Source organism: Suncus etruscus, chromosome 2 (genome assembly GCF_024139225.1).
Source record: "Suncus etruscus isolate mSunEtr1 chromosome 2, mSunEtr1.pri.cur, whole genome shotgun sequence".
Lineage (NCBI taxonomy): Eukaryota > Metazoa > Chordata > Mammalia > Eulipotyphla > Soricidae > Suncus > Suncus etruscus.
The window spans coordinates 37,579,482-37,606,103 of NC_064849.1; the positions used below are offsets into that span (position 1 = coordinate 37,579,482).

A 26,622-nucleotide genomic window follows, 5' to 3' on the forward strand; every position below is an offset into this window, starting at 1 on the left:
GGGAATGAGGAATCTGAACATAGCTGCTTTGAATCAGGGTTGCAGTATACTGTTGTGTAGGTTATTCAGCCATGAGGTTGTCTAGCTAAGGGTACAAAAGAACAGAAATCCAGGCAGAACTCTGCTTACCAAGCTTTGTCTATGGATGTTGTGTATGTAAACATTTTATGGGATTATTATGTTACTGACCCTACCCTGACCGGTGATTGTCCCTACCCTAGGGTGTGACCTGGCATTCTGCCCCCACCCTAGGGTGGTACCTGATTCTGTTTCCACCATTGGTTGGTATCTGATCCCACCATTGGGTGGTACCTGATTCTGGGGGATAAAAACAAGGGTCTGTGGAAGGCAAGGGGCTTTTGGCTGGAACTGATGCTGAGGCTTTGGACTTCAGTCTTGTCCACCGAATAAAACTAATATTTCCACAAGCCTGACTGTCTGTGAGCTGTTTATCCGTCACTTCACCTCAGAACTGCGGGCTGAACAGGGTGGCAGATGCGTGCTCTGAGCTGGAGGGGAAATACCTCATCCTCCATCCCTCCATCAGTCAACCTCTTCAGGGGCTGACTTGCAACATATGGCATTGCTTTGTATTGACCCACAAGAAGAAATGGTTTTTATTATTAAAAATGTATTCCTACAAAAACCCTATGCAAACTAGAAATGGTCCTGTTTTAAATAATGGCAATGTCTAACAGGTATAGGAGCATAAACAATTAACCTACTGATTTGATTCCAACAAAGGAGTAAAATAATGAAGGTAGACTGATTTTGAATTCAAGAACACTGAAGTTGGAGACTGTTTTCCTGTGCAGAAATGACATAGGGTATTGGGCGTATAAACTAAAAAGTGTGTGCTGCAAAAGAAATACACACGAGAATATCAACTTTCAATCTGATCTCCAAAAGTGAGTTTACAGAACAAGAAAAGCATGAAAACCCTGAAAACCTGACTAGAAATTACATTGCTGAAAAGCATATTTTGAGAGGTCTATGGCCCCATAATCATTTTACAGTTGAATAAGAAAAATCAAGAAGAGGAAATAAATGACTTTCTTAAGATGGTAGCAAAACTGTATATAGTACCTATTTACTGGCTTCCAGTTTAACCTGTCACAACCGTCTGAACAAGCACCACGAAAACAAATACGGTGTGCCCAGTGTGGAAGAGTGTGACAGACCAGGTCTCCCACAAAGCCTAATCACGAGGGTCTGAAAACAGGAATTAAAGACTCAAAAAAGACAAGGCACAATAAGAGGGGGGCCTATCAAGAAACTACTTAGGCTTCTGGGGTGAAGCCGGGACACTAAAGTTCTGCACCAGTGGGGCACGGGATAGAGCCCTAGTAGGAAAGAAAGCAGGTGGCAGAGGCCCCGGTGAGCTTAAGAGAAAAAAATGAAAGACATTCTTGCAATAATTCTCAGAGACAAAAGAGAGGAGGGCTGGAAGTTCCATCTCACTACACGAAGCTCATCACAAAGAGTGATGAGTGTAGTTAGAGAAATAACTACATTGAGAACTATCCTAACAATGTGAAGGAATGAGGGAAGTAGAAAGCCTGTCTAGAGTACAGGTGGAGAAAATGAAAGTAACAAAAAAATAGAGTCCAGATGGGAGTGGGGTGGAGGTTTTGAGACATTGGTGATGGGACTATTACAGTGGTGAAGGGGGGTGTTCTTTACAAGAGTGGGACCCAAGTACAATCATATTTGTAATCAAGGTGTTTATATAAAGATATTATTTTAAAAAGGGGGGGGGGAGGATGAGGGTAAAAAGGGGATAATTAAAGCTACAAAAAGCAGAGCCGGGCAACAAACAACGTGTGTTTGAGCCTTTAAGGCTCAACCCCCAGAGTGCATGAACAAATAAAACAAAGCCTCTCCTTATCTGGGTTCTAACCCAGGGGCCTTGAAAAACCAAAGAAGAGTCAAGAACTTGACCGCTTAAGCCGCCTTAGACCCGTGAGGAACTGAGGGGGAAAGCAACCTAGAAACGCGCGCGCACGCGTCCTAAGGAGAAGGCGCTTCCGGGGCGGGGCGGGGCGCCAGTCTAGAGGCGTGGCCTGCACACGTTGTGGGCGTGGCCTCGAGCCCGAGCCCCGCCTGATGGAGCCTGCGTGACAATGGGCGGGACCGGGAGACGCGGCTGAGGCGGCCGCGAGAGCCTCCGGGGAGGCGGAGCCGCCGCCGCCGCCGCCGCCGCCGCCGCCGTTGGCCGCCGCAGCTCAGGTCGGGCTTTGAAAGCTCACAAAAAAGTCCGGGTGAGCCGAGGGCGGCGCCGGCGGCGGCGGCGGCGGCGGCGGCGTTGGATGTGTGGCGGAAGCGCCGGGAGCCGCGGCTCGGCTGTGGGCCGGGCAGCGGGCGGCCTCTCGCCGAGACCATGAATTACCCGGGCCTGGGCTCTGCGCGGAGCCCGGAGCGGAACGGCCGCGGCCGCAGCGCCTCTGCCGCCGCCGCCGCCGCCGCCGCCTGGGAGCTGGCTTCTGAGGTGGAGCCGCGCTACGACGGCCGCGGCGTCTGCGCCTTCGAGCCTTTCCCCGACGACGAGGCGGACGCCGAGCAGCTGCTGTCGCTCGCGCTGCTGCGCTCCGGGGAGCCCGGCGCGCTGCGCTTGATGCCGGGCGCCGACGAGGAGCCCCCGCCGCCGCCGCACCTCCCGCAGCTGCACCCGCACCAGCCCCGCGGCCACCTGAGCCTCCTGGGCAGCCTGGAGCCGTGTCTTAGCGACGGCCACTATGACTTCAGCCCGGCCGAGGCGGGCTCGTCACTGCGCTACTACCGCGAGGGCGACGGCGCGGGCGGCGGGGCGGGCGGCTCGTCGCTGCAGCAGCCGCAGCAGCCGCCGCCTCTGCAGCCGCCGCTGGACCCCTCGGACGCCCCGGGCGGCGGCGGCGGAGGAGGCGGAGGAGGCGGGGGCGGCTCGGGCGAGAGGAAGCGCACCCGGCCGGCCGGCGGCGCGCCCGCCCGGCACCGCTACGAGGTCGTGACGGAGCTGGGCCCGGAGGAGGTGCGCTGGTTCTACAAGGAGGACAAGAAGACCTGGAAGCCCTTCATCGGCTACGACTCCCTCCGCATCGAGCTCGCCTTCCGCAGCCTGCTGCACGCCGCGGCCGCCCGGCCCCGCGAGGCCCACGGCCACGGCCACGACGGCGCGGACCTGCCGGAGCGCGAGCGTGGCGGCGGCGGCGGCGGCGGCGGTGCGGGGTCCCAGGACGCCGACGACGACGAGCGACGCGTCCCCCTGGGCCCGTGCCCGCGCGCCGCGGGGCCCGATGCCGAGCTGCTGGAGCAGCTGCTGCAGGGCGGCGGCGGCGTGGAGCGCGTGTGCGTGCGCGGCGGCCTCTACGAGGTGGATGTGAACCAGGGAGAGTGCTACCCGGTGTACTGGAACCGTGAGTCGAGTCGCGCCGCCGCCCGGGCCGGGTAGTGGGGGGGGGGGGGGCGACGCCTACTTGGGGGGTGCGGGATGGAGAGGGAGGTTTGCGGGATCGCGAAGGGGCAAAGATCGAGCCTGCATTCGCTGCTGGCCCGGATCTTTGATTGCATGCACACACACACACACACACACACACACACTTTGATTGCACACACACACACACTTTGATTGCACACACACACACACACACACACGATGCCTCCTGGCCTGCAGGAGCCCTGGTGGGGTGCTGGGGGTGACCCCAGTCTTGGAAACCCCAGGATCCCAACTCCAAGCTGGGTCCTCCCCACCTGCGGGAGGCTGGCAGCTCCGTTCTCCTCCTCCCCGCACCAGGCGTCTCTGGAGTGGGAATGTTTGTTTGTAGGAGGTTCCCAGTGACAATCAACAGTTCGTCCCAGAGTGGAGGAATGGCAGAGATGCTGCTGCATCTGCGCATTGGTGGTGCCCCCCGCTCCCCCGTTCTGCCCTCCTCTTCCCTGCGGAATGATGAGCGAGCTTCTTGTCTCCTAAATTCTTGCTCACACCGTAGCCTGTTGTGGGGCTTGAAACCTTGAGAAATTGCAAAGGGAACGAGCAAGAATGCCTTGCTCGCTCGATCTCCATCTGCAGAATTGAGGCAATCGTTCCTTCGCAGGATGGATTGATGGTAGAGACTATGAAATGAGGAGACAGATGTGCTTGAAAGGGCTTGGGAACTAACTGCTCCTCACCCATGTGTGGTAGAAGTGATAGAACAGTCATAGTGGACCCTCCTTGGCAACACTGCAGTTGGGTTTATTATGATTACATTAGAGGAAGGAGTCAGACATGGCTGTCATTGCCTATACTAGCAAATGTTACATGTCCTGTGTAATACTCAGAATCTATTGATCACCAATCTATTGATCACCAGTTATTAGCATAGCCAGAGTTTTTATGAGGCAGGTGCCCTAACTCGTCTCTTTGCCATTTGTCTCCAACCTTAGCTCCTTTGGACAAGCGATGACAACATACTGCTTAGTATTAATTATCCATATTGATGACCTAGCTTTCTTTCTGTATATTAGAATCTTATGGGCAGAGTCCATCACTTTCTTATCTTTGTAGTCTCAAAGGACCTAGTGCAGTAGATAAAAATAAATCAAATAAATCAAAATAACCCAATAAATAGGTATTCAATTGCATCTGCGATTCTGATAGTGTTAAAATGATCACATGAAGGGTGATTCATTAAGCTAACAACATACCATGTATAAAATCTTCAAATAAAATAATCCAAATTTTAATTTCATACTGTACTTTTTTTACTATCATTTTTCAAGACCAGACTTGTGAACTTTTTCACATCCTTTGCTCTAAAGAGCAGGAATGTTTGTATTCACTTATTTAATCAGCTTTCATTTTCACCATGTATTTGTGCACTAGAAGGGCCTTCACTTGGGCAGAAGCATAGGAACAGTGGATAAATGTAGATAAAAGGAGTCTTTACCTTTTCATTAATTTTTCATTAATTTTTTCTTCAAATCACTAGACATCAGTAAGCATGCCTATATATGTATATATATACAAGTATTACATACATACATATAGTACTTCCTTTAGAAGCACTAAAGAGAGCGGGAACTAGAAACCAAGAAATTAGTTTTACCATTAAGTCAACTAAAGTATTTTTACTTAGAATATAGTTTTCCTTTTCCTTTAGTTGGTTGATAAAATAGTTTAATTATTTACAAAGTGAATTTCACATTCATTATTTCCATAATAGAAGTAAATTAACCTTTGTAGAGAAATTGAGCCTTAAAGAAGAATAGTGAGATAAAGAAATGGGCTCACTGAAATTAACTTGTCCATTGATGGACACCATGAACTTGTCCAAGTTCTTGCAGAATGTGTTAAAGTAGTTCAAAATCTAATGATGGAATACTCTGCAGTGGCCAAAGAGCATCTAACCCACCTAAGAATGGAAGCGTTAGGAAAACTTTCTAAGCATGTTGTAAGATTGAGTCCTAAAGGATGAATTTAACTAGACTAAAGAAGTAGGGAACAGCTAGAATAATAGTACTAAAGGGTAGGCACTTGCCTTGCACATGTTGATCAGGTCCCACCCAGACACTCCGTAATAGTCCCCATAGCATTCTAGGAGTAAAGCCCTGAGCACCCAAAAACAAAACAAAACAAAACAAAACAAAAAACAGGAAGTGATGGGGTGACTAATGGAGTAAAACATATACAGGACAAAGCAAAATGGAACTATTCAGTACTATAAGGAATGAAAGTTGCATCTGTCAGGACTAAACCGGTTGATTGATTTGGGCTTTGATTACTAGACCTAGCCATGGTTGGTCTGGGACAGGCGACTGAAGAAGGGAAGAAAGGAACACTGGCCTTGTTTGACACACCTTGGAGAGTAACTACAAAAGGAACTAGGCTGGATGGATGTGCACTGTGAAGGAGTTTGGACTTTATTCTTTAAGTAACGAAGAACTAAACAATTGAAGGTTATGTTAGGTGACAAGTGACAACACAAAGGTTGAAACAGAGTTGGAGAATATCAACTACTAGAATGAGAGAACTAATAGAATGTTAGTGTCAAAAATCAAGAAACCAGGGGCTGGGGAGATAGCATGGAGGTAAGGCATTTGCCTTGCATACAGAAGGACGGTGGTTTGAATCCTGGCATTCCATATGGTCCTCCAAGCCTGTCAGGAGCAGTTTCTGAGCATAGAGCCAGGAGTAATCCCTGAGCACTGCCAGGTGTGTCCCAAAAACAAACAAACAAAACAGCAACAACAAATCAAGAAACCATCAGATTAACTGAAAGTTTAACCTGAAGGGAAACATGGACTCACATCTTTTGTTCTAATTCAGATAGTGAATAGACAAATTATCATTAAATTTTTAACAAACATAACACCAGCATTTATTTTGACATTCTGCATTTCCCAAATAGTTTTCTGCAAAATACAAATCTTTGAAAAAATATTCAAGATACAATTTCAAAGCATGAGCTATACTGAAAATGAAGCAGTACATTTTGTTCATGATTACGTCTACATCCAAAATACTTGCAAAACTACTTTGCTCCATTGGTTCATAGAGTCTTCATTTTCAAATGTCAGGATTCAGGGTTTATTTTGGTTTTTTGTTTGTTTGTTTTCAGTTTTTCTTCAAATGTGAGGGTTCTTATGATACTTGCAGCTTTTGACCTTTCTCCCATTACAGTTTTCTTATAACCTTCTTAGAAACTTTCTGGATAGTGATGATAAAAGATTAAGGGAGAAAACCAAAATCTAATAAAGTCCTTCATAGAATGGTGGTAGATTCCAGTATACATTAAGACTTTGAATTGAGCCCTCTGTATTTGGGCGCTAGGCCAAGAAAGCTATGCGTAGTCTAAAACAAAGGTGTTAGTTTATATTTATTCTTCCTTTTGAATTCTTATAAAATTTGAACAATTTGAGGCCGGAGAAGTGGCGCAAGCAGTAAGGTCCCCCAAGCCAGGAGCAATTTCTGAGTGCATAGCCAGGAGTAACCCCTGAGCATCACCACTTGTGGCCCAAAAAAACAAAACCAAAAAATTTTTGAACAATTTTGGACTGCAGGAACTAAAGGGGGAAACTTAATTTGTCTTTAGGGTGGGAAGCCAATATTATTATGTATTCAGAGAACTATTAATTATAGGAAATTTCATTTTTTGTTTAGATAATTTTCTGACTGCATGTGGACATTTTAGATAAAAACTTGATCATTGCTGAGTAATGGCTAAGTGAACTCCCTTGTCTAGCATTCTTCGTAAGTTGCTTATAACAACTTCATACATTTGTTTTGAAGATTACATAGCTTACATGTTTAGAACAGTGGTTGGCACAAAGTACTGGATGTAGATTTCTGAAAACTAATGTAGAAACCCTTGTGAAAGTTAATAAGGCAAAACGATTGCTGAGCACCCAAAGTTTCTTGTTATTGAGCTTTTACTTCATCAAGTGTAGAGTGTTTGTAAAGAACATTATCAAGATAGTAAGCCTATAGGAGGTAGTAATGGGAAGACATATGGGCATTATAGAGACATCTGTTGGGTTTAGAATAGTATCATAATAATTCTGATGGTAGAGATTTGTCCCTATGCTCTAAGGCAGGGGTCTCAAACTCAATTTACCTGGGGGCCGCAGGAGGCAAAGTCGGGGTGATCCTTGAGTGCAAAGTCAGTAGTAAGCCTTGAATATTGGGGGGTGTGACCCAAACAACTAAAACAAAACAAAGCAAAACAAAAAACAAAAAAAGATTCCTCTAGGGCAGTGCCACAAAATGTTGTTCGGAGGGCCCGGGCCACAAGTTTAAGACCCCTCGTCTAAGGAGTATATGTAGTTAATAAACTTATTTAGTTGGCCAGTTGTTTATATGAATTTATAATTTCCAAAGTGGCAGTGATAGCTTTAATTTTCTTCCTCTTCTCCCATCTTTTAGGATCATAAAACTTACTTGAATTATTATAATTCTAACACTTTTGCAGTTTTGAATACTTTAAAAAAAGTAACCAAACTTCAAGATCCCTTGAAGAGAAAACATTCCCTGGTAAAATAAGGTAGAAAAGTTAGGGCTTTTTTTCTGTAATTACCCAGATTACATAATGTTTATTAGCTTGGCTTAACAATCTTTTGGGTCTTTTTCATTCAAAGGTCAATAACCTTTTATAATGAATAATTCTAAAGCACAATCCCTCATGGAAAGGTAATGAAATCCAAGCTGATACAGGGCACTCTCACTTAGTAAATTTCTGCCTCTAATAAAACAAGCCTATAGGGAATAGCAACCAGGGATTGACATGCCTTCCTCACTGAACAGAAGTTGATTTATGTCTCTAAACTCTTTTTAACTTTATCTCGTGCTACCCAAACTGAAAAGCGGCATGGTTGCTTTTTGGAATCCCTGACAACTGCAGAATCTTGGCAGAAGTCTTCAGAAACCATTCCAAGTCAGGCTGGCTTTAGGCTGTGTTTTTCAGTGACCTATTGAGAAGCACAAGGATTTGAATGACTAGTGAGTGAAGCAGATGAAAGACAGGACTTGATAATACTTGCCGAAATGTTCAGGAATATTTTTGGGGTGAGGCCACACCCAGCAGTTCTCAGGGCTTACTTCTGGCTCAGCTCTCAGTGGTCACTCCTGAAGGGAAATGGGGTGCTGGATGTCAAACCCAAGTTAGCTGCATGCAAGGCAAGCACACTGCCTGCTGTACTATCACTTCAACCTGCAAAACAGTCTAAAACATACTCTACAGTTCTCATTTGAGTCCTCTTTAATAAAAGGAAAGTGTTTCTACCAAATGATGTTAGTTCTTTGACAGATGAGTGAATTGATAGGATGAAAAATTTAATACTTTTTGGTATTTCTTGTTTAGGGAACAAGTGAAATTCAAGTGAAAACAAGTGAAAAGTAGGAATTGTCTTTATCAAAAAACTAAGACTATAAAAATAATAGTAAAAATGAAATTATCCTTACATATTACTTTCTGATTTTGTATTGACACACAAGAATAAATTCTACATATTAATAGTCTAATATTTTTACTTAATCAAGCTATATCAAGCTTGATATAATCATTATAATCATTGCACTTGTACATTTGAATAAATTATATTGACTGTTATTTGATGGATCAGCCTTTGGTAATTACACTGTTATGGCTACTTTCATATTGAGGACTTTTTAAAATGAAATAGCCATTTTATCTAAATGAGTTGCTTCTCCAAATAGTTTATAGTTAAATTCTTATTTGCTAGGAGTAAATATTACTTAAAACTTGTCATGTACAATGAAAAATTCTCCTTTTGCTTGAGTAGGCTACTTTTTAACACTGATGCAGTGTAGCCCATGAGACACTACACCACATGTAGTGGTATGAGACAAGGAACTAAACTGCTTACAACATTTGATTCTAAATCTTGTGTGGTTCTCAGTAACTTTAGATGTTATAAGGGGAACAGAATTGTAATTACATCAGAGCTCTAATATGCTATTAAATGTAGTCCCAACTTTATATTCAATGATCAACTTTAAATTAATATTTTATTGATTGAGTTCACCATTTTGTTACTTATTGGTAAGTCTGGGGTACTGCGTATCTATCTGATTTGCTGACTTGGACCTTCAATAAAATTTACATCTTTTAACACTTAAAGTACCACCATATGTGCTATGCTTTGGGAAACAAAATCTTTGCTTTGAATCGTTTAAAAGAGTCTTCTGCTTCTGAGAGAGATTGATTGAGGAACATTAAAACTGAGGAATATAAGTGTGGCCACGTACACACTTCCAGTTGTTTCATGTAAGCTGAAATGAATCCTTACCTGCATGACTAGCACTAAATGAGGAAGTTTCCTTGTCTATGAAATTTATGAACAGATATTTGTCTTTGCTTGGCATTTTTATTATATATCGAACTACTCTTATTTTAAATTAACACCACTACTAGCCTTGGTTCTTTGTCTTTCAATGGGAAAGAAGTTGGAATGTGTATTTTAGAATATCTTTTGGAGATGCTGCAGTTTGTTCTTTAACTTGTGTTCTGGTTAGCTGTTATTTTGTATAAACTGCATTATTATACTTTTTAGCAGGGGAGCAATCTATAACTGCCTCTGTAGTTATAGTAAAATGTCTTTAAACCTGGAGTACTGAATTGAATTGCTTGGAATTCTGATTGTCTGGCAAGATTTTTATATTAACCTAGAAATCATAAAACTATATGATCAGTCACAAATATCTAGTAGAGCTGATTTCCATTTGTTTTCTATTCAACTCTTAGCCTACCATAGCTCTGCCACTTTCATTTCAGTCCCTACTGGCTTTTCTAAAGAGGAGGCAGCATTGTGTAGTGTTTGTGAATGTAAATGACCACTGGAAGCTAGCTAACTGGCCCAAAAGACAGCTCTGCTGTTGTACTGTGTGGCTTTGGCAACTTAACTTTTCTGTACCTGAGTTGTTTGTTCTGTTAAATGCGGATGATAGTACTTTCCACATAGAATTGTTGTAATTAGTAAAATACTTAAAGGTCTTGGAATAATTTATCATGACTAGTAAATTCTAATTTACAGCTATTTTTTTTCTTGCTTCATTTATTCTTTCATATTTACAACTTACTTGACATTCTTGGCTTCCAACTCTTCCTATTTTGATTTGCAGTTTTTACTGATAGCATTTTTTAGCCTCTTCATTTTAGTTCTCAATTAAGCATAGCCCTAGAACCTCTATAAAAGGTTACCTCCTATTTTAATTTGGGGGGGGGGGTCTCTCTCAAGTTGTTCCATTCAGGTCTGGAAGTCTCTCCCATTAGTTCTCAGGTTATTGGGTAGGAAGTTCAGTGCAAAGGCTCAAGGAAGCAATGCTGTGTAGGCCCTGCCAATCAGATTTCCCGGGTCACTCCAATGTGTGCAAGGGAATCTAGACTTGAGTAGTCATAGAATGTTCCCCAGACATACAATCAATTAATCTTTGATAAAGGGACAAGAAATGCAACCTTGTAGTGCCAGGAATGGAACTAGGCTCAATTAGATGCAAAGCCATAAGCTTCAGTCCTTGTACTCTCTATCTCTCTCTCTTATATTACTTCCTTTTGTGAGAAGCTGAAATCTTTTGGGCCACACCCGGTAACGCTCAGGGGTTACTCCTGGCTATGCGCTCAGAAGTTGCTCCTGGCTTGGGGGACCATATGGGACGCCGGGGGATCGAACCGTGGTCCGTCCAAGGCTAGCGCAGGCAAGGCAGGCACCTTACCTCTAGCGCCACCGCCCGGCCCCAGAACTATATATTTTTAAATATATTTTCCTGTGGAAGAAGGAATTCTTTGACATTAAATAAATAAATATATATATATATAATATGTAAATTTCTGAACATTTTTTACCTCTTTCTATTTTTTGGTATACAGATGTGGGACATACTGGCTATCCCAAAGCTCATTTTGAATATATTTATGGACTACCATGATTTTTGATACAATAGGAAACTGTATAGCTTTCTATTGAGGCAAGGCCAGTAGTGATCTTGCTTTTTTGCCAGGTTGGCAAGAAAGAAATTGCTCATAATTCCTCTAGAGTGAAGACCTCAGTATAAAAACTTTGAGGGGTGAAGGATTCTTAATTGATCTTCAGTTGAACCAGAAGTAGTTGGGGTGGCAGGTGGCTTCAGCGACCTTCGTTCAAGATGTAGCTTCTAATATAGAATCTGCCTTAATCTATAAATTTGAAGCAGCCATGCCTTATTCAGCTTTGGCAATTACAGAAGAATGAGCTCAGAAAAGACACTTGTTTTTAAGTTCTTATAGTTCGGATCTTGACTTACCACAGTTGTATTATTTCAGACAATTTGTAATCTTTGACCAATTCTACTTTGTGAATGGGAATAAAGTCCTGTTTCACAGGTTTATTAGAATTGCTCTTGAAATACCTATGTGTACCTGGAATATGTATACATATGTGTACCATACCCAAAAGAAGAAGTAATGTGTATGTAGAGTGCTCAGAGTTCTTGGTTCAATAAATGTTAGATATTTTATTTAAGTTACATTCATTTAATTAAGTAACATTGTCCCTTGAAGCCTATCTTCTAGAACTTACAATGTGACTCTTTGGTTAACCTGTTTTACTTTTAGGAAAAAAAACTCTGGGAAACTGTAGCTTTGTTGAGATTGCTTCAAATTTGGTAGCCATATATGCATATAATATGTACATGCAAGTACTCCTTCTTTCTCTATCATAATCTTTATTTTTGTTTGTTTGTTTTTTGGGGTTTTTTTGGGGGGGCCATACCCGGTGACACTCGGGTTACTCCTGGCTATGTGCTCATAAATCATTCCTGGTTTGGGGGACCATATGGGATGCCTGAGGATCAAATCTCGGTCTATCCTAGGTTCGTCACATGCAAGGCAGAAGCCTTAATGCTTGTGCCATTGCTCCAGCCCCTCTATCATAATTTTTTTGTAGTAAATACTGCATGTTCTGAATACCCACCATTGAGAGTGGCACTGTGCCCACAAGCACTGCTTCCTGTGACCTCTTTAAAAAAATTGTTCCATCATCACCCTTTTTTATTGTGCTACCACTCATACTGGACCCTTCACTCTTAATGTCCCTTATGCTATCTCCCTTCATTCTATATTTCAAATCCAGATTATCGGTTTGGACTTCCTTGTTCCCAAGCTTTATTTTTTTGGAGGTGCTAGTGATTGAATCCAGACCCTATTATCTTTCATTTCTGTTTCTTTACATTACTCGTATAAGTTAACTAACTCAGTATTTATCTTTATCTTTCTAACTTACTTTGCTTAGGGTAATAATACCTTCCACCAAATATTTTACTCATGCTGTTGCAAATGGCAAATTTTCATTTTTTGGGGCCAGAGTGATAGTACAGCAGTAGGATGTTTGCCTTGCACACCACTGATCAGAAACAGTCCTATTGATAGTTTTTTTTTCAATTTATTATGACGTGTCTTTTGTCTCAAGCATTGCTCAGAGGGCACAGGAGCCACTCCTAGAGATCGTTGGTCAGCCAGGAAAACAATTTTATGCTAGAGCCTAGTGATTTAGTGCTGCATTGATGGGGTATTAGGACTGTACTTGGTGGTGCTTTGGTGGCTATACATTACTAAGGATCTATCTCTAATTGACCTCTGAACTCTCTCTTCAACTCTTGGTGCATTTTTAAAATATTTTTCATGTGATTTGTTTGAATTGTGGGAACTATGAGTTTTTAGTTTCCATCAAGTTCATAGGTATTCATCTATTAATATGTTTTGTTTGTTTACTATATGCCCTTTTCAAATTCCCAATATATAGTAGTCTGGTATTGTATGGCTAATCTGTACATTTTCTCTTTTCTATTATTTTGGATGATTTCTGTCATGTTTTTAAATATGTTCTGTTGCCATGTTTGATTAGATTGATTTAGAGTTGATAAAGGAGGATATTGCTTTCAAAGAACTCAAGAGGTTCTGTTTGACAAAGACACTGAAGAAATGAATGGAAGAAAGTTAGATAGGGTCTGATTAAAAAGGATCTTTATATACTTATTTAACTCAATAAGAAAGAAACACGATGCAATAAAATGAAATCAAATGAGATTTACATTTTAAGATTATCATTTTGGCAGCAGTGTGGAAGACAGATGGAAAGCTGGAAAAGTGAGAATGTAATCAGCAATACTATTTAGGGAATTATTGTACTGCAAGTAAGAGAAAATAAGTGTTTAGACTGTGTCTCCCAAAGTGGACCAATACCATTTGCCTTGGGAGGGGGCATTAATAGCCACAGCTACAATTGGGGTGGCTTTCTATTTACTTAAAGAAGGTAGATTTGGGGGTGTGGTAGCATTCGCTGTTTTTTTTTTTTTTTGGGAGGGGGAGTGTTTGGGTTTTGTTTTTTTTTTTTTTTTGTAATAAAAAGGGGGTAGTGCTAGGCCAAATAAGTTGAAAGCTTCTGGTCTAGTCAGACACTGAAAGGTATTTAGCAGGGTGAAGGAATAGGTAGTATTTAAGTAATTAAAATTTTTCTGTTTCTGTATATTTAATAACAAAGATTTCTTAGTACTGAACATCTTAGAAGACTGAATTCAATAATATATTAAAAAACGATTACACACTGTGATCAAGTGGGATTCACTCTAGAGATTAAGGGATGACTCAATGTATGCAAAGCAATTAATGTAATATATCAACAAAAGGAAAGATAAGATCATATAATCATATTTTAGTTGATGCAGAGAAAGCTTTTGACAAAAAAGATCAATATTCATTTTTCTCAAAATACGTCAACACAATAGGAATAGGATAGAAGAAGTGCTCTTCATGACACTAATGATCATTTACAACCAAATAGTGAATATACATTCATTGGTGAAAAACTAGTCTTTCCTCTGAGATCAAGCATAAGGCTGATGTCCACTATTATTCAGCATAGTCTTCAATAGTAGTCATTGCAACAATTATAACTGGCAAGAAAATCAATGAGGTACATGTGTGTTACATGGGTACATAGTGCCCAAGCATCTACTACTCACATCTCCTCTCTTAAGGTGTGTGCTTTCATATTTTCATACTTTAATGCTAGGATGTGTTTAATACTGGGACTCTCTACCTTTGGAGAAACCCACACAAAATAATCTCTTTCATCCTCTTCCCCTTCCTCAGATTTTCTAAATAAACCTGTTTTACTTTAAAAAAAAATTGGGATGGATACCTCTATAGAAAGCACTGGAAACATCTCAAAAAATATTAAACTTCAATGTGGCCTAGCAATTCTATTTCTTAGAAATACTGCAATACCAAAACATTTTTTAAAAGGTATATGCATATCTATATTTATTGCAGTACTTATTATAATAACTAGGATTGGGGAATGTGGAAATTCAGATCTCCAATAACAGGTTAATAGATAAGTAGCTGTGATAGATACAGATATATATATATATATATATATATATATATATATATATATAGGTATACAAAGAATAATATTGAACCATCAGAAAATATGTAGTTCACTACCTCTTGGATGGAACAGATTGGCCACAGTCAGTACTGAATTATCTTCATTGAAATAGTTAACACTGAAAGTATATGTTTATTTTAATAATGCAGTATACTTAATATTTTACATAGGTTTCTATCTCATATCTATGCATATTATATCTAGCAATATTTATTTTACTTTGGGGGGAGGGTTTGGTCCACACCCAGTAACACTCAGGGGTTACTCCTGGCTCTGCACTCAGAAATTGCCTCTGGCTTGGGGACCATATGGAACACCGGATCGAAACAAGGTCCGTCCTGCATCAGTTGCGTGCAAGGCAAATGCCCTACTGCTGCTCTATTGCTCCGGCCCTCTATTTTACTTTTTTAATAATATCTTTATTAAAAACCGTAGTTACAAACATATTTGTAGTTGGGTTTCAGTAATAAAACGCACAGACCCCTTCACCAGTGCAACCTTCCTGCCACCAATGTCCCCCTGATTTTCTCCTTCCCCACACCTTGCCTGTCTTCAAGATAGGGATTATAATTCTCTATTATTGTCATGGTAGTTGTTAGTGTAACAACATGGTTGTTCAGTAGTGAGCTGTTTAATTTCCAATTGTTAAATATTTTTCTCTGTTTTTGTTCATAATTCACTTCTAATTTCAGTGCTTCATGATCTGAGAAGGTAGTTGATACAATTTCTACCCTCTGATTTTTTGGAGTTATGTTATGTGGTCTGTCTTGGAGAATGTCACATGGGTGCATTGGAGAAGAATGTGTATCCTGTTTTCTGGAGACTGAGAGCCCTATGTATATCTACTAAGCCTCTTTCTTCCATTTCTTCCTTCAGAGCCAGTATATTCTTTTTTTTTGTTTTGTTTTGTTTTTTGTTTTTTTTTTTTGTTTTTTTTGGGGCCACACCCGGTAACGCTCAGGGGTTACTCCTGGCTATGTGCTCAGAAGTTGCTCCTGGCTTGGGGGACCATATGGGACACCGGGGGATCGAACCGTGGTCCGTCCAAGGCTAGCGCAGGCAAGTCAGGCACCTTACCTTTAGCGCCACCGCCCGGCCCCCAGAGCCAGTATATTCTTAAGTTTTAGTCTAGTTGACATATCAGGGTGTGGCAGGGTATTGCTGGAAGACTTCCACTATTATTGTGTTGCTATTTGATGTCTTTCTTCAAATCTATCAGCAGTTAACATTTTTTCTGGCCCCTCATTGGGTGCAGAGATGTTGAGGATTGTGATTTCATCCTGGTGTACATATTCCTTAATTGTTATGAAATGTCCATCTCTGTCCCTTTTAAGCTTTTTAGTTCTAAAGCCTTTGTCTAATATTAATGTGGCCAACCCAGTCTTTATAAGGGAATTGTTTGCTTGAATGATTGTTCTCCCATCTTTGACTTTGAGTTTGTTTGCTCTGACTATTCATATGTGTTTCTTGTAGGCAGCAAAAGGTTGCATTCATTTCATCACTCTGTGTCTTTTAACTGGTGAATTTAGTCCATTGATGTTAAAAGATGATTGTCATGAGATTCAGTTTCATCTTTTTGTAGTTTTGTGTGTTTCTAGGTCTGCATTGCCTTAAAGTAGACCTTTTGGTTCATATGCTAAGGCAGGTTTTGAGTCTAAAGTTTCTGAGTTGATGTTTATCAAATGAAATTCTGGCTGGGTAAAGTACTCTTGGCAAATCATTTAGTTGAGTTTTATCACTGCTTTGGGCCTTTAGGGTTGCTTGTGACAAATATACTATAAATCTTAAGATGCTCCTTTGTATGTAATTTCCTTTTCTTAAAAGAATTTTTGCTGCCTGAAATATTCTATCCCTAATATGGTATTCATCATTGTGATTAGGACATGTCTTGGGGTGCTTTTCCTCATCTCTCTCTCTCCCTCCCTCCCTCCTCTCTCTCCTCTCTCCTCTCCTTTGTGCCACACCAGTGACACTGAGGGGTTACTCCTGGCTTGGGGGTGTGCAAGGCAAACACCCTACCACTGTGCTGTAGCTCCACCCCTCCTCAGATCTCTTGTAACTGGTACCCTTCAAGTATGCAGGATTTGGTTGCATGCACTCTTTAGTTCTGGGAGCTTCTCTCAATGATGTCCTTGACTTTGGGTCTTTAGTGATTCTTTTTTTTTTTTTTTTTTTTGGTTTTTTGTTTTTGGGCCACACCCTGTGATGCTCAGGGGTTACTCCTGGCTATGCGCTCAGAAGTGGCTCCTGGCTTCTTGGGGGACCATATGGGACGCCGGGGGATCAAACCGCGGTCCGTCCTAGGCTAGCGCAGGCAAGGCAGGCACCTTACCTCCAGCGCCACCGCCCGGCCCCAAAATATGAGTAGTGATTTTTTTTTTTTTTGGGTTTTTGGGCCACACCCGGTAACGCTCAGGGGTTACTCCTGGCTATGTGCTCAGAAGTTGCTCCTGGCTTGGGGGACCATATGGGACACCGGGGGATCGAACCGCGGTCAGTCCAAGGCTAGCACAGGCAAGGCAGGCACCTTACCTTCAGCGCCACCGCCCGGCCCCTTTAGTGATTCTTAATGGTGTTTCTTTTGAGTTTATCCCAGACTTCTATTTTCATCTGTTCACATTCTTTGAGGATTTTTTTCTATTATCTGATTGCTTATTTTAAGGCTTTTCTTTTTTCCATCCTCTTCTGTTATATGGAGTTGTTATATGGAGCTCATCCTCCAGCTCATTAATTCTGTCCAGCTATTACTCTGCTGGTGAGGCTTTCCAGTGTTGTTTTCATTTCATCTACCAAGTTTTTCAGTCCGTTATTTCAACCAAGTTATTTTAGTGTAAAAGTTTTTCTTTTGCATTTTCATCTCCTCTTAATTCTTCCTTCCTTCCTTCCTTCCTTCCTTCCTTCCTTCCTTCCTTCCTTCCTTCCTTCCTTCTTTCTTTTCTTTTCTTTCTTTCTTTCTTTCTTTCTTTCTTTCTTTCTTTCTTTCTTTCTTTCTTTCTTTCTTTCTTTCTTTCTTTCTTTCTTTCTCTCTCTCTTTCTTTCTTTCTTTCTTTCTTTCTTTCTTTCTTTCTTTCTTTCTTTCTTTCTTTCTTTCTTTTCTTTCTTTCTTTCTTTCTTTCTTTTCTTTCTTTCTCTCTCTCTCTCTTTATTTCTTTCTTTCTATCTAGCTATCTCTCTCTTTCTTTGTTTCTCTCTTTCTCTCTCTCTTTCTTTCTTTCTCTCTCTCTTTCTTTCTTTCTTTCTTTCTTTCTTTCTCTCTCTCTTTCTTTCTTTCTCTCTTTCTCTCTCTTTCTTTCTTTCTCTCTCTTTCTTTCTTTCTCTCTCTCTCTCTCTCTTTCTTTCTTTCTTTCTTTCTTTCTCTCTCTCTCTCTCTTTCTTTCTTTCTTTCTTTCTTTCTTTCTTTCTTTCTTTCTCTCTCTCTTTCTTTCTTTCTTTCTTTCTTTCTTTCTTTCTTTCTTTCTTTCTTTCTTTCTTTCTTTCTTTCTTTCTTTCTCTCTTTCTCTCTTTCTCTCTTTCTCTCTTTCTTTCTTTCTTTCTTTCTTTCTTTCTTTCTTTCTTTCTTTCTTTCTTTCTTTCTTTCTTTCTTTCTTTCTTTCTTTCTTTCTTTTTCTTTTCTTTTCTTTCTTTCTCACACCCGGCGGTGCTCAGGGGTTACTCCTGGCTGTCTGCTCAGAAATAGCTCCTGGCAGGCACGGGGGACCATATGGGACACCAGGATTCGAACCAACCACCTTAGGTTCTGGATGGGCTGCTTGCAAGGCAAACACCTCTATCTCTCCGGGCCCTCCTCTTAATTCTTATTTGTGTTTTGTTCAGTTCATTTTCTGGTTCCTTTGAGTTCTTTGAGCATTCTCCATATTTCCTCTCTAAAGTCTTGATCAGAGGGGCTGGTACGTTAGGGGTCATTCTCTTAGCGTGATGGTGTTCTGCATTGTTTCCTCATTGTGTCCTTTGCAGTGTGGTGTTTCTATGTGTTCTGCTAGGGTTCATTGACTAGAAGATATGTACAGGTTTTCTGGGTTGCTTACGTCCCATCTGGGCCTCAGGGAGAGTGCCACTCACTGCCTCCTCTGGGGGAAAAGTGGCAGCAGCTCATCATTCTTCTCTGTACCTCTCTCTGGGTCTTGTCAGTCTTTATACTTTTGTATCAGATGCACCCATTGCCCCATTTTTGTAACTCCAGGGATATGTGTGTGTGTGTGTGTGTGTGTGTGTGTGTGTGTGTGTGTGAGAGAGAGAGAGAGAGAGAGAGAGAGAGAGAAGAGAGAGAGAAATTTAGCTTGAAGTTGTGCAGCATTTAATAAAATTTTCAGAATAATAATGAGCACAAAATGATACATTTTTCTAAATCTAAATGAAGTGGGGATGTTCAGAATTAAGGCTATGAATGATTCTTCTATAATCAAGTACAGAAACTTCTTCTCATTCAGCTTTTTATCTTTTGTAAGTGACTAGGAGCTCAAGACAAAAGGTTGGCAAAAAAGGAGAAGGAAAAGGTCAAAGTGCTATACTACATCACCAGGAGTAATTTTTGCTGTATTCTATTATCCAAATTCACCACGTGACTTAACCTAGTTGTACAAGGAAATGGAAACTAAGAGATTTTTGGTGGTGGTTATTGTTTGTTGGTTTGTTTTGGTATGGGTTTTTGTTTGTTTTTGGACCACACATGGCAGTGGTCAGAGCTGACTCATGGCTTTGCTTAGGGATCACTCTTAGCACAGGCTATGGCAACATTTTGTGGTGCCGGGGATTAGGGATCACTTCATCCCTAAAACTAGCTTCCTTTGTTTTGGGATTATAACCTTATAATTCCCAGGAATTACTCATGGCTCTGTACTCATTGAATAACTACTGGTCGTACTTGTGGGACCATATAGAATGCTGGGGTTTGAATAAGGGTCAGCCATGAGCAAGGGAAGCACCCTGTGCATTTTAATATTGCTCTCACCCCTAAAAATAGTTTTTCAACTGAATATATTGGAGTCCTGAGTAATGTGATACTCTACTATAAGAAATAATAGGGGCTGGAGATATAGCATGGAGGTAAGGCATTTACCTTTCATGCAGGAGGTCATCGGTTCGAATCCCGGCACCCCATATGGTCCCTCGTGCCTGCCAGGAGCAATTTCTGAGCTTGGAGCCAGGAATAACCCCTGAGCACTGCCAGGTGTGACCCAAAAACCACAACAACAAAAAAAAAGAATAGGGCCATATATAACATATATGATAAACTTGGATCAGTTTATTTCAGATTATGTACTAGTACTTATTCTTGAACAAAAGCAAACAGGTAAGATCATAAGGCTCACACAATTATGGTGGCTACAAGTCCAGATTCTCCAGAGGAAATTACATCAGTTTGATTCAGAAGCAGGCTCCTATAAAATCCACGTAGAACTTTTATATGTGTTCTAAAACTACTAGCAGGAATATTTTAAGATTTAAGTTAAAAAAGCTATTGGATATAGGGGGCACAGAAATGGTATAGCAGGCAGGATCCCTGCCTTGCATGTGAGATCCAGGTTTGATCCCTAGCATTCCATATGAGCCCCCCCCCCATCCCGGCCCCCCATGCACCACCAGGAGTAATTTATGAATGCAGATCCAGGAGTAGTAACCTGTGCTCAAAAAGCACCCCAAAAAGCAAAAAAGCACAAACAACCTATTGACTAGGAATTCCTTTTTTTGGGGGGGTGGGGGTGTTTGGGTCACACCTAGCAGTGCTCAGGGGTTACTCCTGGCTCTGTGCTCAGATATCTCTCCTGCCAGGCAGTGAGGACCATATGGGATGCCAGGATTCGAACTACCATCTGTCTTGGGTCGGCTGCATGCAAGGCAAATGCCTTTCGCTGTGCAACCACTCTGGCCCCAATCCCTCTTATATATATTGGTTTTTGGGCCACACCTGGTGGTGCTCAGGGGTTACACCTGGCTGTCTGTTCAGAAATAGCTCCTGGCAGGCACGGGGACATTATGGGACACCGGGATTCCAACCAACCACCTTTGGTCCTGGAACGGCTGCTTGCAAGGCAAACGCCGCTGTGCTATCTCTCCGGGCCCCAATCCCCTCTTATATTAAATGGAATATAGCAAGGCAAATTCTTTTGTTCTGTCCAGACTTCAGTTGATTGGATGAGGCCCATCCACCTTTATGGATAGCACTGTGCAATATTAACCTCTTAGTTTAAATGTTAATCTCATGCAAAACACCTTCATTGACACTAAAAAAATGTTTGGCCAAATATCTACATACCCTGTAGCTCAGTCAAATTTAAGCATGAGATTAACCATGGCATTGAGTATAAAGCTCTGAATTATAAAAATGCCAAACATTACAGACCTAATATAAATGGAAAGTTTCTTATATCCCACCTTTCATAGATATCTGTTAATAACTGTATTTTCTCTGCTTTTTTAATATTATGTCTATAATTTATAAAAATAAAACATATATATTAAAAGACAGTATCATGATCTTTTTTATTTAAACATTCCATGTTAGTTAAATATGAATGTATTTTTTATTCAACTGTGGATGGGTTACCCGTTCCTTCCTATTTTGATTTAATGAATATTTTAACTAATTGCCATGCAACATTTATCAATTTTCTATATTAAACATCTTCATACTGTATCTTTTAATCATGTATGCATGCATTTCTATAACAGTATGTTTCTAGAATCACTCTAAAACAACGAATACTATGTTTTGTTTGATTTTTGGGGTTTTTTGCTTGTTCGTTTTTGGGCCACACTTAGCAGTGCTCAGGGCTTGCTCCTGGCTTTGCACTCAAAAATCACTCCTGGCAGGCTCAGGGGACCATATGGGATGCCGGGTATCAAACCCAGGTCTGTCCCAGGTCAGCCATGTGCAAGTCAAATGTCCTACCGCTGTGCTGTCACTTCAGTCCTGCAAGTTATGTTTTTAAAGATTCATCTAGCCCAGAGTTTCTCAGCCTCACCACTGTTGGTATTTTAGGCTAGGTAATTCGTCATCTTTGGGCAGTGTATAGTATACTAGAAGAAGGAATAGTATAGTATAGGGTATGGTTTGGTACAGTGACATGACATGACAGAATCTAATAAGCAGGCTACATACAAAGAATCGTCCTTAATTCCTTTACTATTTCTCTGGCTCCGATTGTTTAGGTCAAAAATCCTGACTTATTTGGCCTGCTTCCTGCTTTTCAGAAAAATTTTTCTGTGTGTTCCCTGGAAATCTATCTTCTTTAAATGAACAAAGAATCCCTCAATTTCTCTAGAAGCTGAAACTTCCCTCCTGTGTGATTCTAGTTGACCTCAGAAGCTGAAGGGGTGGGAGAGTAATGTTAAGGAAATGCCCACTTAGGGAAAGACATGTAGATTCTAAAGATACATGGGGATAATAGTACTATTATTCAAGAACCCACAGTCTTAAGAAAGATTAAGTACTGCTGGGGCCGGCGAGATGGCGCTAGAGGTAAGGTGTCTGCCTTGCAAGCGCTAGCCAAATAAGGACCACGGTTCGATCCCCCAGCATCCCATATGGTCCCCCCAAGCCAGGGGCAATTTCTGAGCGCTTAGCCAGGAGTAACCCCTGAGTATCAAATGGGTGTGGCCCGAAAAACCAAAAAAAAAAGATTTAAGTACTGTTAAATAAGCAGTGTGAAATTCATGTGTGTGTGTTTGCGCGCCTGTGCACGCAGAATCTTTCTGTAGAATCACAGAAGAATGCAGGGTAAAAGTTGCCTTAAAGGGCCCGGAGAGCCCTTTAAACAGCGGTGCTTGCCTTGCAAGCAGCCAATCCAAGACCTAAGGTGATTGGTTCGAATCCCGGTGTCCCATATGGTCCCCCGTGCCTGCCAGGAGCTATTTCTGAGCAGACAGCAGGGAGTAACCCCTGAGCACCACCGGATGTGGCTCAAAAACCAAAAAAAAAAAAGTTGCCTTAAAGAAATAAGTATCAAAGTTAACTAAATGAAGAAATTATGAAAGAAAAAATCCCAGCTAGAAGGAAGAGAACATGCAAATACAGAAGTAGGATTCAGTATGTCACATTTAGAAACTGCTCTGACATGGACATGTGACATGGACAGCATTTGGTTCACTAACAGTATGTTATATATCTCTAAGACCTCCTATAGTGAGTGTCTGATTGATAAAGTCACTTAGATGTTGGGCAGATAAATCCCTAAAGCAGCAATAAATGTATGAAGATAAAATTCAAAGAAAAACTATAAAGAGCTTATAAAAGCTTAAGTAGCTCAAAGTTTATTTGAGCCACAAAATAATTTTATTATTAAAATAGCACAATTTGGGCTAGAGAAATATAGTACAGTAGGTAGAGCACTTGCTTTGCACACTGCCCAGCTAGATTTGATCTCTGGCATCCCATATGATCGCCTGAGCACCTCTAGGACTGACCCCTGAGTGCAAACCTGGGAGTAACTCCTGAGCATTGATATGTGTGACCTCAAAACTAAAATAAATAAATAAATAAATAAATAAATAAATAAATAAATAAATAAATTAGCATGATTTAAGGTAATTTAGAAAAAAAGTTCTCTGGATGTTGTAATAGATAACTGAGTTTTTTTAAGTGTAAAGTAAGAGGAAGTGTGTGTGTGTGTGTGTGTGTGTGTGTGTGTGTGTGTGTGTGTGTGTGTGTGTAGACATATAGACCTACGTTCTAAGTAAAAATTTGGTAGAGATTGTATTGTCAATGGTAATTGTAATCCTGATTCGTAAGGTTGAATTTGAGGATGATTTAGGAGATATAATAAGTAGTGTTCAGTTGTAATCATTTGAGGAGAAGAAATCTTGGATTACTTTCAGATAGATCTGTCTTGGTCACCCAGATTGAATTATCAGCACATTGTCCACCCCTCCAGGCAACTGTATAGCTAGCAGGTGAACTTAATTGTTCTGGAGTGCAAGTCAGACTCCTGAACCAGAAATATGTAGTACTTGAGAACACAGTGGAGTTTAAAACTAAATAAAATTTCCCAAAATATCCATCAAATGAATTAATCTTTAAAGTTAGTGGATTCAAGAGAGGAAGAGCACCAGATATGTATGGTAAGTTTATTTTACCTTTTTTAACACTGATTTTACTTGGTGAGTTTTAACAGTGTTAGTTTTGGTTGAGGGGAAAAACTAAAAGGACATTTCCTACTACTTGCAAATATAGAATTCATTACATAGTAGAAAGTTAGAATAAACTTTATAACTTTAGTTAAAATTTCAATTTTCTTTTTTTTTTTTTTTTGGTTTTTTGTTTTTTTGTTTTTTTGGTCACACCCGGCAGTGCTCATTGGTTTACTCCTGGCTCTATGCTCAGAAATTGCTCCTGGCAGGCTCAGAGGACCATATAGGATGCCAGGATTCGAACCGCCGTTCTTATGCATGCAAGGCAAACACCATACCTCCATGCTATCTCTCAGGCCCCGAATTTCAATTTTCATATTACTAGCTATGTGCCTTTGGACAAGATACCTCATTTCATTAATACTTACCTCACTCATTTACTCATTTGTAAAATTAGGATTACTATTGTTAACTCTCTTGTTTGAGGACTGTTCCTGGTAATCTTCAGGAGACCATGCAGAGCCAGGCATTGAACCTAGACTCTACCATGCAAATCAAGTGCTCCCACCCTTTAGGTTATCTCCCAGGTTATAGCTATCTTTTAATATTACTGTTAAGATTAAATGAGATGAGCTTATAATACTTGAGAATGGAGTTGGAGCAATAGTACAGTAGTTAAAGCACTTGCCTTGCATGCAGCCAGCACGGGTTTGATTCCTGGCATCCTGTATGTTCCCTCAAGCCTGCCAGAAATGATTCCCAAGCAATACCGGTGTGACCCAAAACAAAAAGACTGGAGAATAATGACATTCATTTACAGTTTTTTTAATTAATTTTTTTTGTATTTAATCATCACAAAATATAAAATAACAAAGTTGTTCATGATTTTCAGTCACATAGTATTCAAGCTCTTTACTTGTGTCTACTTTCCTCCATCAATTTGCCCAGTTCCTTCCCACCCCACAGCCTGCCTGTATGGCAGATACTTTTTTTCTTTTTGGATACTGTGATTTGCTTTGCAATATTGTTACTTAAAGCATATCACTTTACCTACTTTCAGTGCCTAATTCTTGTCTAGAGTGACTACTTTCCACTATTAATGCCATTGTGGTCCCTTTTCTGTCCTATCTACCCTCCCATCATTGTGGCCAACTGTCTGCCAAGGGCCCGTTCTCTTGGCCTTTATTTCTATTCTCTCTGCATATTTTACAATGGTTTATATATACATATAAATATCACAGATAGTCTTTTATACCAGCGCTTCCTTATCCATTCATCTGTTCTTGAGCACTTGGGTTATTTTCAGATTTTGGCTATTGTGAATAGTACTGCAGTGAACATAAGATTGCAGATGACTTTTCAGCATTGTTTTGAGGTTGTTAGGGTATATTCTAAGAGCAGAATTGCTAGGTTAGATGGAAGTTCAGTAACTTGCTTTTTGAAGAATGCTCATATTTTCCAAAAAGGCTGTGAATGAGGGTCCCCTTTTTCCCACATCTGTGCCAACACTGGTTGTTTTTGTTCTTTATGAAGAGAGCCAGTCTTTTGGGTGTGATGTGGTTCCTCACTGTTGTTTTGATTTGCATTTCCCTATTATTAATGATATAGAGCATTCCTTTGTGAGTCTTTTGGCCATTTGGACTTCTTTGAAGAAGTTTCTATTTTGTGATGGGGTTGGAAGTTTTTTTCTTATAAGGTTCTGATAGTTTTTTTTTTTTTATTTGTTTTGGATATTGACCCTTTTTCAGATGAGTGGTGGATGAATATTTTCTTCCAGTCTGTGGACTGTCTGTGTATTCTGGTCTTCATTTCGTTTGAGGTGCAGGAGCTTCTTGATTTAATATAGTTTCTCTTGTCTGTGTTCAAATCCACTTGCTTGGTCAGTGTCATTTTATCTTTAAAGCTGCCTCTTGTTTTCAGTGAATGACAGCAACTTATATCTGTGTCTCCTTACATTCTCACCAAAGCATTTTGATCCAGTAGGACCCCACGTGTACATGTACATTGCTCACACCTTCAAAATTACTCCAAAATAAATACCATGAACTTCTAATTACTGTGTGTAAAGAAACAATTTAAACTGGAAGAATGGGTCAAGGAAAGAGGCCTAAGGAAGTGAAATAATGAGGAAAAAATCAGAGGTTAAAGGGAAATACAGTTAAAGTCAATCTCAGGAAGAAACTGCCCCCGCACATACCCCTGACAAAATATAGTCTTGGGACTTACTCATAACTCAGGGGAAAAAATGTATAAGAGAGAAAGGGGGTAGAAATAGCAGCTCTTGGAAGGGATGATTAGGGATGATGCCTCTTAAAGCCATGAGACTGATCGGGGGTGGTGTAAAATTAAGTGACCCAGAAAAATTAAAGAGAAGCACAGGTCACCAATCCCACTCTACCACTACCATGATAACATCCATTATTAATTAAAGGAGGTTTTTCTACCCAATCTACAAAACATACTCTTTTTTTTTTTTTTTTTTTTTTTTTGGTTTTTGGGCCACACTTGGCGGTGCTCAGGGGTTACTCCTGGCTGTCTGCTCAGAAATAGCTTCTGGCAGGCACGGGGGACCATATGGGACACCGGGATTCGAACCAACCACCTTTGGTCCTGGATCGGCTACTTGCAAGGCAAACGCCGCTGTGCTATCTCTCCGGG

The 26,622-nt window shown here is 40.8% G+C and overlaps 1 protein-coding gene across 2 annotated transcripts in view; it reads left to right on the forward strand.

Annotated features, from left to right (window-relative positions):
* The first annotated feature begins 2,201 nt into the window (after positions 1 to 2,201).
* Positions 2,202 to 26,622, forward strand: part of DDHD1 (DDHD domain containing 1) — an 86,520-nt gene continuing 62,099 nt past the window's right edge. For both annotated transcript variants that reach the window (XM_049767032.1, XM_049767037.1), the window contains exon 1: positions 2,202 to 3,392. In XM_049767032.1, coding sequence (XP_049622989.1) covers positions 2,381 to 3,392 — 1,012 coding nt within the window. In that variant the 5' untranslated portion in view covers positions 2,202 to 2,380. The remainder of the gene's footprint in view (positions 3,393 to 26,622) is intronic.